The sequence below is a fragment of the Oncorhynchus nerka genome, unplaced genomic scaffold, assembly GCF_034236695.1.
Source record: "Oncorhynchus nerka isolate Pitt River unplaced genomic scaffold, Oner_Uvic_2.0 unplaced_scaffold_1353, whole genome shotgun sequence".
NCBI classification, from domain to species: Eukaryota; Metazoa; Chordata; class Actinopteri; order Salmoniformes; family Salmonidae; genus Oncorhynchus; species Oncorhynchus nerka.
The window spans coordinates 105,597-116,432 of record NW_027039995.1 but is presented as its reverse complement, the minus strand read 5'-3'; the positions used below and the strand labels follow the sequence as shown (position 1 = coordinate 116,432).

Genomic DNA, 10,836 nt, shown 5'->3' with positions numbered 1-10,836 from the left:
GACCAAGCTGATTATAATATGACCAAGCTGATTAAAGACCAAGCTGATTAAAGACCAAGCTGATTATAATAAGACCAAGCTGATTATAATAAGACCAAGCTGATTATAATATGTCCAAGCTGATTATAATATGACCAAGCTGATTAAAGACCAAGCTGATTAAAGACCAAGCTGATTATAATATGACCAAGCTGATTATAATATGACCAAGCTGATTATAATATGACCAAGCTGATTATAATATGACCAAGCTGATTATAATATGACCAAGCTGATTAAAGACCAAGCTGATTATAATATGACCAAGCTGATTATAATATGACCAAGCTGATTATAATATGACCAAGCTGATTATAATATGACCAAGCTGATTAAAGACCAAGCTGATTATAATATGACCAAGCTGATTATAATATGACCAAGCTGATTATAATATGACCAAACTGATTATAATAAGACCAAGCTGATTAAAGACCAAGCTGATTATAATATGACCAAGCTGATTATAATATGTCCAAGCTGATTATAATATGACCAAGCTGATTAAAGACCAAGCTGATTATAATATGACCAAGCTGATTATAATATGACCAAGCTGATTATAATATGACCAAACTGATTATAATAAGACCAAGCTGATTAAAGACCAAGCTGATTATAATATGACCAAGCTGATTATAATATGACCAAGCTGATTATATGACCAAGCTGATTAAAGACCAAGCTGATTATAATATGACCAAGCTGATTAAAGACCAAGCTGATTATAATATGACCAAGCTGATTATAATATGACCAAGCTGATTATAATATGACCAAACTGATTATAATAAGACCAAGCTGATTAAAGACCAAGCTGATTATAATATGACCAAGCTGATTATAATTTGACCAAGCTGATTAAAGACCAAGCTGATTATAATATGACCAAGCTGATTATAATATGACCAAGCTGATTATAATATGACCAAGCTGATTATAATATGACCAAGCTGATTATAATATGACCAAGCTGATTATAATATGACCAAGCTGATTATAATATGACCAAGCTGATTAAAGACCAAGCTGATTATAATATGACCAAGCTGATTATAATATGACCAAGCTGATTATAATATGACCAAGCTGATTATAATATGACCAAGCTGATTATAATATGACCAAGCTGATTAAAGACCAAGCTGATTATAATATGACCAAGCTGATTATAATATGACCAAGCTGATTATAATATGACCAAGCTGATTATAATATGACCAAGCTGATTATAATATGACCAAGCTGATTATAATATGACCAAGCTGATTAAAGACCAAGCTGATTATAATAAGACCAAGCTGATTATAATATGTCCAAGCTGATTATAATATGACCAAGCTGATTAAAGACCAAGCTGATTAAAGACCAAGCTGATTATAATATGACCAAGCTGATTATAATATGACCAAGCTGATTATAATATGACCAAGCTGATTATAATATGACCAAGCTGATTATAATATGACCAAGCTGATTATAATATGACCAAACTGATTATAATAAGACCAAGCTGATTAAAGACCAAGCTGATTATAATATGACCAAGCTGATTATAATATGACCAAGCTGATTAAAGACCAAGCTGATTATAATATGACCAAGCTGATTAAAGACCAAGCTGATTATAATATGACCAAGCTGATTATAATATGACCAAGCTGATTATAATATGACCAAGCTGATTAAAGACCAAGCTGATTATAATATGACCAAGCTGATTATAATATGACCAAGCTGATTATAATAAGACCAAGCTGATTATAATATGACCAAGCTGATTATAATAAGACCAAGCTGATTATAATATGACCAAGCTGATTATAATATGACCAAGCTGATTAAAGACCAAGCTGATTATAATATGACCAAGCTGATTAAAGACCAAGCTGATTATAATATGACCAAGCTGATTATAATATGACCAAGCTGATTAATTATAATATGACCAAGCTGATTAAAGACCAAGCTGATTAAAGACCAAGCTGATTAATTATAACATGACCAAGCTGATTAAAGACCAAGCTGATTATAACATGGGAGAACATTAGAAGACTCCTGCCTTCTGATATCGTTCAGTACCAACATTAATCACTTCTTCTACTGTCTGTTTGTTCACGTGTCTTTCAGAATCATTATGAACTGCAGTCTGCACTCTATCCAGGCCCGGGCTTTCTCCCAGAACCCTCATCTACGATACATGTGAGTCTATAAATACGAGCTGAACTTTGACTTCAGACAGAACGTCCTGCTGGGCCATGGGGACAGGCTATAATAAAGAGTTCAGGCTGAATGTCTGTCTCTGGGTTGGTAGAGAGGCTTCTATGACACCTACCTACACAACCACTGGCTGCATGATGCATGACATCAGTGACTGTCTTTGTGTAACACGTGTCTCAGAGTGACCCCTATGTAACCTTGTCTCTCAGAGTGACCCCTATGTAACCTTGTGTCTCAGAGTGACCCCTATGTCACCTTGTCTCTCAGAGTGACCCCTATGTAACCTTGTCCCTCAGAGTGACCCCTATGTAACCTTGTCTCTCAGAGTGACCCCTATGTAACCTTGACCCTCAGAGTGACCCCTATGTAACCTTGTGTCAGAGTGACCCCTATGTCACCTTGTGTCAGAGTGACCCCTATGTAACCTTGTGTCAGAGTGACCCCTATGTAACCTTGTCTCTCAGAGTGACCCCTATGTAACCTTGTCCCTCAGAGTGACCCCTATGTAACCTTGTGTCTCAGAGTGACCCCCATGTATCCTTGTGTCTCAGAGTGACCCCTATGTAACCTTGTGTCTCAGAGTGACCCCTATGTAACCTTGTCTCTCAGAGTGACCCCTATGTAACCTTGTCTCTCAGAGTGACCCCTATGTAACCTTGTCCCTCAGAGTGACCCCTATGTAACCTTGTGTCTCAGAGTGACCCCTATGTAACCTTGTCTCTCAGAGTGACCCCAGACTATGTACACCTTGTAACCTTGTCTCAGAGTGACCCCTCAACTATGTATCCTTGTGTCTCAGAGTGACCCATATGTAACCTTGTGTCTCAGAGTGACTCCTATGTAACCTTGTCTCTCAGAGTGACCCCTATGTAACCTTGTCCCTCAGAGTGACCCCTATGTAACCTTGTGTCTGACTCAGAGACTGACCCAACTATGTCTGAGAACATTGGATTTGTGTTAGCTCCCAACTGAGCCTAATTCCCAAGCTTTATCTCAGAAGCTGACACAGTCTTATATATGAGACACTGTGCATGACACCCAGACTGGAACAGTTGGTGTCAACAGTACAAACAGACTATTAGATACCTGACTGGTACATGCCCTTTGTAGAGATATGATAACTATATATGAGACTACTGACTCAACTATATATGAGACAACTGACTCAACTGACTCAACTATATATGAGACTACTGACTCAACTATATATGAGACAACTGACTCAACTGACTCAACTATATATGAGACAACTGACTCAACTATATATGAGACACCTGACTCAACTATATATGAGACAACTGACTCAACTATATATGAGACACCTGACTCAACTATATATGAGACACCTGACTCAACTATATATGAGACAACTGACTCAACTATATATGAGACAACTGACTCAACTATATATGAGACAACTGACTCAACTTTATATGAGACACCTGACTCAACTATATATGAGACTACTGACTCAACTATACTGACTCAACTTTATATGAGACAACTGACTCAACTTCATATGAGACTACTGACTCAACTATATATGAGACAACTGACTCAACTTCATATGAGACTACTGACTCAACTATATATGAGACACCTGACTCAACTTCATATGAGACTACTGACTCAACTATATATGAGACAACTGACTCAACTATATAGGAGACAACTGACTCAACTATATAGGAGACTACTGACTCAACTATATATGAGACTACTGACTCAACTATATATGAGACAACTGACTCAACTATATAGGAGACTACTGACTCAACTATACTGACTCAACTATATATGAGACAACTGACTCAACTATATATGAGACACCTGACTCAACTTTATATGAGACTACTGACTCAACTATATATGAGACAACTGACTCAACTATATAGGAGACTACTGACTCAACTATATATGAGACTACTGACTCAACTATATATGAGACAACTGACTCAACTATATAGGAGACAACTGACTCAACTATATATGAGACTACTGACTCAACTATATATGAGACACCTGACTCAACTTCATATGAGACTACTGACTCAACTATATATGAGACAACTGACTCAACTATATAGGAGACTACTGACTCAACTATATATGAGACAACTGACTCAACTATATATGAGACAACTGACTCAACTATATATGAGACAACTGACTCAACTTCATATGAGACAAACTATAGTTTTGGCAAGTCGGTTAGGACATCTACTTTGTGCATGACACGAGTTATTTTTCCAACAATTGTTTACAGACATATTATTTCACTTATAATTCACTGTATCACAATTCCAGTGGGTCAGAAGTTTACATACACTAAGTTGACTGTGCCTTTAAACAGTTTGGAATATTCCAGAAAATGATGTCATGGCTTTAGAAGCTTCTGATAGGCCTACCTTCAAACTCAGTGCCTCTTTGCTTGACATCATGGGAAAATCAAAAGAAATCAGCCAAGTCCTCAGAATTTTTTTTGTAGACCTCCACAAGTCTGGTTCATCCTTGGGAGCAATTTCCAAACACCTGAAGGTACCACATTCATCTGTACAAACACCATGGGACCACGCAGCCGTCATACCGCTCAGGAAGGAGACGCGTTCTGTCACCTACAGAAGAATGTACCTTGGTGCGAGAAGTGCAAATCAATCGTGGACCAACAAACAGCAAAAGCCCTTGTGAAGATGCTGGAGGAAACAGGTACAAAAGTATCTATATCCACAGCAAAACGAGGCCTATATCGACATAACCTGAAAGGTCGCTCAGCAAGGAAGAAGCCACTGCTCCAAAACCGCCATAAAAAAGCCAGACTACGGTTTGCAACTGCACATAGGGACAAAGATTGTACTTTTTGGAGAAATGTCCTCTGGTCTGATGAAACAAAATTAGAACTGCTTGGCCATAATGACCATCGTTATGTTTGGAGGAAAAACGGGGAGGCTTGCAAGCCAAAGAACACCATCCCAACCATAAAGCACGGGGGTGGCAGCATCATGTTGTGGGGGTGCTTTGCTGCAGGAGGGACTGGTGCACTTCACAAAATAGATGGCATTACGAGGCAGGAAAATTATGTGGATATATTGAAGCCACATCTCAAGACATCAGTCAGGAAGTTATAGCTTGGTCTCAAATGGGTCTTCCATATGGACAATGACCCCAAGCATACTTCCAAATGGGTCTCCTAATGGACAATGACTCCAAGCATACTTCCAAAGTTGTGGCAAAATGGCTTAAGGACAGCAAAGTCAAGATACTGGAGTAGCCATCACAAAGCCCTGACCTCAATCCTATAGAACATTTGTGGGCAGAACTGAAAAAGCATGTGCGAGCAAGGAGCCCTACAAACCTGACTCAGTTACACCAGCTCTGTCAGGAGGAATGTGTCAAAATGCACCCAACTGATTGTGGGAAAGTTGTGGAAGGCTACCCGAAACGTATAAACGACTTGCCAAAACTATAGTTTGTTAAAAAATGAGTTTTAATGACTCCAACCTAAGTGTATCTAAACTTCTGACTTCAACTGTACATATGAGATGAATAATGTAGGATTAGGTGGTGGTGGCTGCATCAGGTGGTGATGGCTGCATCAGGTGGTGATGGCTGTATCAGGTGGTGATGGCTGTATCAGGTGGTGATGGCTGTATCAGGTGGTGATGGCTGTATCGGGTGGTGATGGCTGTATCGGGTGGTGATGGCTGCATCGGGTGGTGATGGCTGTATCAGGTGGTGATGGCTGCATCAGGTGGTGATGGCTGTATCAGGTGGTGATGGCTGTATCAGGTGGTGATGGCTGTATCAGGTGGTGATGGCTGTATCAGATGGTGATGGCTGTATCAGGTGGTGGTGGCTGTATCAGGTGGTGATGGCTGTATCAGGTGGTGATGGCTGTATCAGGTGGTGATGGCTGTTTAACAGTCTGATGGCTTGGAGACAGAGAGAGTTGAGTCTGTTTGTTGGGAGCAGCCTCTCCATGTTAGTGATGGCTGTTTAACAGTCTGATGGCTTGGAGACAGAGAGAGTTGAGTCTGTTTGTTGGGAGCAGCCTCTCTATGTTAGTGATGGCTGTTTAACAGTCTGATGGCTTGGAGACAGAGAGATTTGAGTCTGTTTGTTGACAGCAGCCTCTCCATGTTAGTGATGGCTGTTTAACAGTCTGATGGCTTGGAGACAGAGAGAGTTGAGTCTGTTTGTTGGCAGCAGCCTGTCTATGTTAGTGATGGCTGTTTAACAGTCTGATGGCTTGGAGACAGAGAGATTTGAGTCTGTTTGTTGACAGCAGCCTCTCTATGTTAGTGATGGCTGTTTAACAGTCTGATGGCTTGGAGACAGAGAGATTTGAGTCTGTTTGTTGGCAGCAGCCTCTCTATGTTAGTGATGGCTGTTTAACAGTCTGATGGCTTGGAGACAGAGAGAGTTGAGTCTGTTTGTTGGGAGCAGCCTCTCTATGTTAGTGATGGCTGTTTAACAGTCTGATGGCTTGGAGACAGAGAGATTTGAGTCTGTTTGTTGACAGCAGCCTCTCCATGTTAGTGATGGCTGTTTAACAGTCTGATGGCTTGGAGACAGAGAGAGTTGAGTCTGTTTGTTGGCAGCAGCCTCTCCATGTTAGTGATGGCTGTTTAACAGTCTGATGGCTTGGAGACAGAGAGATTTGAGTCTGTTTGTTGACAGCAGCCTCTCCATGTTAGTGATGGCTGTTTAACAGTCTGATGGCTTGGAGACAGAGAGAGTTGAGTCTGTTTGTTGACAGCAGCCTCTCTATGTTAGTGATGGCTGTTTAACAGTCTGATGGCTTGGAGACAGAGAGATTTGAGTCTGTTTGTTGGGAGCAGCCTCTCCATGTTAGTGATGGCTGTTTAACAGTCTGATGGCTTGGAGACAGAGAGAGTTGAGTCTGTTTGTTGGGAGCAGCCTCTCTATGTTAGTGATGGCTGTTTAACAGTCTGATGGCTTGGAGACAGAGAGTTGAGTCTGTTTGTTAGGAGCAGCCTCTCTATGTTAGTGATGGCTGTTTAACAGTCTGATGGCTTGGAGACAGAGATATTTGAGTCTGTTTGTTGGGAGCAGCCTCTCTATGTTAGTGATGGTGTTTAACAGTCTGATGGCTTGGAGACAGAGAGATTTGAGTCTGTTTGTTGGGAGCAGCCTCTCCATGTTAGTGATGGCTGTTTAACAGCCTGATGGCCTTGAGATAGAAGCTGTTTTTCAGTCTCTCGGTCCCAGCTTTGATGCACCTGTACTGATCTCGCCTTCTGGATGATAACGGGGTGAACAGGCAGTGGCTCGGCTGGTTGTTGTCCTTGATGATCTTTATGGCCTTCCTGTGACATCGGGTGGTGTAGGTGTCCTGGAGGTTAGGTAGTTTGCCCCCGGTGATACGTTGTGCAGACCGCACTACCATCTAGAGAGCCTTACGGTTGTGGGCGGAGCAGTTGCCGTACCAGGCGGTGATACAGCCCGACAGGATGCTCTCGATTGTGCATCTGTAGAAGTTTGTGAGTGTTTTTGATGACAAGCCACATTTCTTCAGCCTCCTGATGTTCTTCACCACACCGTCTGTGTGGGTGGACCATTTCAGTTTGTCCGTGATGTGTACGCCGAGGAACTTAACTTTCCATCTTCTCCACTACTGTCCTGTCGATGTGGATATGGGGATGCTCCCTCTGCTGTTTCCTGAAGTCCACGATCATCTCCTTTGTTTTGTTGGCGTTGAGTGTGAGGTTATTTTCCTGGCACCACACTCCGACGGCTCTCACCTCCTCCCTGTAGGCCGTCTCGTCGTTGTTGGTAATCAAGCCTACCACTGTTGTGTCGTCCGCAAACTTGATGATTTAGTTGGAAGCGGCCACGCAGTCATGGGTGAACAGGGAGTACAGAAGAGGGCTGAGAACGTACCCTTGTGGGGCCCCCAGTGGGGTGCATTCTCAGCCCTCTCCTGTACTCATCATGAGGCTAATGGTGACGTTAAATGGGGGGCCCGAGTGGGGCAGTGGTCTAAGGCACTGCATTGTAGTGCTAGAGGCGTCACTACAGACTCGGGTTCACACAATTGGCCCAGCATCGTCCGAGTTAGGGAGGGTTTGACCGGGTAGGCCGTCATTGTAAATAATAATTTGTTCTTAACTGACTTGCCTAGTTAAATAAAGGTTAAATAATAAAAAATAAAACAATTATTACAGAGTTTAATGGAGGAGAAAACTGAGGATGGATCAACAACATTGAAGTTACTCCACATTAGTAACCTAATTGACAGAGTGAAAAGAAGGAAGCCTGTACAGAATAAAAATATTCCAGAACATGCATCCTCTTTACAAGGCACTAAAGTAAAACTGCCAGAAAATGTGGCGAAGGAATTCACTTCTTGTGTGAATACAAAGTGTTATGTTTGGGGCAATCCAACACTTTACTGAGTACCGCTCTCCATATGTTCCAGGAGAGTGGTGGCTGCATCAGGTGGTGGTGGCTGCATCAGGTGGTGGTGGCTGCATCAGGTGGTGGTGGCTGCATCAGGTGGTGGTGGCTGTATCAGGTGGGGGTGGCTGTATCAGGTGGTGGCTGTATCAGGTGGTGGTGGCTGTATCAGGTGGTGGCTGCATCAGGTGGTGGTGGCTGCATCAGGTGGTGGCTGCATCAGGTGGTGGTGGTGGTGGTGGCTGTATCAGGTGGTGGCTGCATCAGGTGGTGGCTGCATCAGGTGGTGGCTGTATCAGGTGGTGGTGGCTGCATCAGGTGGTGGCTGCATCAGGTGGTGGTGGCTGTATCAGGTGGTGGTGGGTGGTGGCTGCATCAGGTCATCAGGTGGTGGTGGCTGCATCAGGTGGTGGTGGCTGCATCAGGTGGTGGCTGCATCAGTGGTGGTGGCTGCATCAGGTGGTGGCTGGGTGGTGGTGGCTGCATCAGGTGGTGGCTGGGTGGTGGTGGCTGCATCAGGTGGTGGTGGCTGCATCAGGTGGTGGTGGCTGCATCAGGTGGTGGCTGTATCAGGTGGTGGTGGCTGCATCAGGTGGTGGTGGCTGTATCAGGTGGTGGTGGCTGCATGGTGGCAGGTGGTGGCTGCATCAGGTGGTGGCTGGTGGTGGCATCAGGTGGTGGTGGCTGTATCAGGTGGTGGCTGTATCAGTGGTGGTGGCTGCATCAGGTGGTGGCTGTATCAGGTGGTGGTGGCTGCATCAGGTGGTGGCTGCATCAGGTGGTGGTGGCTGTATCAGGTGGTGGTGGCTGCATCAGGTGGTGGTGGCTGCATCAGGTGGTGGTGGCTGCATCAGGTGGTGGCTGCATCAGGTGGTGGTGGCTGTATCAGGTGGTGGCTGCATCAGGTGGTGGCTGTATCAGGTGGTGGTGGCTGTATCAGGTGGTGGTGGCTGCATCAGGTGGTGGCTGTATCAGGTGGTGGTGGCTGCATCAGGTGGTGGTGGCTGCATCAGGTGGTGGTGGCTGCATCAGGTGGTGGTGGCTGCATCAGGTGGTGGCTGTATCAGGTGGTGGTGGCTGCATCAGGTGGTGGCTGCATCAGGTGGTGGTGGCTGTATCAGGTGGTGGTGGCTGCATCAGGTGGTGGCTGCATCAGGTGGTGGCTGCATCAGGTGGTGGTGGTGGCTGCATCAGGTGGTGGTGGCTGTATCAGGTGGTGGTGGCTGCATCAGGTGGTGGCTGTATCAGGTGGTGGTGGCTGCATCAGGTGGTGGCTGCATCAGGTGGTGGCTGCATCAGTGGTGGTGGCTGCATCAGGTGGTGGTGGCTGTATCAGGTGGTGGCTGCATCAGGTGGTGGCTGTATCAGGTGGTGGTGGCTGCATCAGGTGGTGGTGGCTGCATCAGGTGGTGGTGGCTGCATCAGGTGGTGGCTGCATCATTGGTGGTGGCTGCATCAGTGGTGGTGGCTGCATCAGGTGGTGGTGGCTGCATCAGGTGGTGGTAGCTGCATCAGGTGGTAGCTGCATCAGGTGGTGGCTGTATCAGGTGGTGGTGGCTGTATCAGGTGGTGGCTGCATCAGATGGTGGCTGTATCAGGTGGTGGCTGCATCAGGTGGTGGCTGCATCAGGTGGTGGTGGCTGCATCAGGTGGTGGCTGCATCAGTGGTGGTGGCTGCAGGTGGTGGTGGCTGCATCAGGTGGTAGCTGCATCAGGTGGTAGCTGCATCAGGTGGTCTGCATCAGGTGGTGGTGGCTGCATCAGGTGGTGGCTGCATCAGGTGGTGGCTGCATCAGGTGGTGGCTGCATCAGGTGGTGGCTGCATCAGGTGGTGGAGGCTGCATCAGGTGGTGGTGGCTGTATCAGATGGTGGCTGTATCAGGTGGTGGCTGCATCAAGTGGTGGCTGCATCAGGTGGTGGCTGCATCAGGTGGTGGTGGCTGCATCAGGTGGTGGCTGCATCAGGTGGTGGCTGCATCAGGTGATGGCTGCATTAGGTGGTGGATGCATCAGGTGGTGGTGGCTGCATCAGGTGGTGGTGGCTGCATCAAGTGGTGGTGGCTGCATCAGTCGTGGTGGCTGCATCAGGTGGTGGTGGCTGCATCAGGTGGTGGTGGCTGCATCAGGTGGCGGATGCATCAGTGGTGGTGGCTGCATCAG

At 45.4% G+C, this 10,836-nt stretch overlaps 1 protein-coding gene across 1 annotated transcript in view; it reads left to right on the top strand.

The window, feature by feature from the left end:
* Window positions 1–2,176: 2,176 nt before the first annotated feature.
* LOC135568886 (NT-3 growth factor receptor-like) overlaps window positions 2,177–10,836 on the top strand; it is a gene marked incomplete at its 3' end in the record, with an annotated part of 76,547 nt that continues 67,887 nt past the window's right edge. Inside the window, exon 1 of the mRNA XM_065015665.1 lies at window positions 2,177–2,241. Coding sequence (XP_064871737.1) covers window positions 2,177–2,241 — 65 coding nt within the window. The remainder of the gene's footprint in view (window positions 2,242–10,836) is intronic.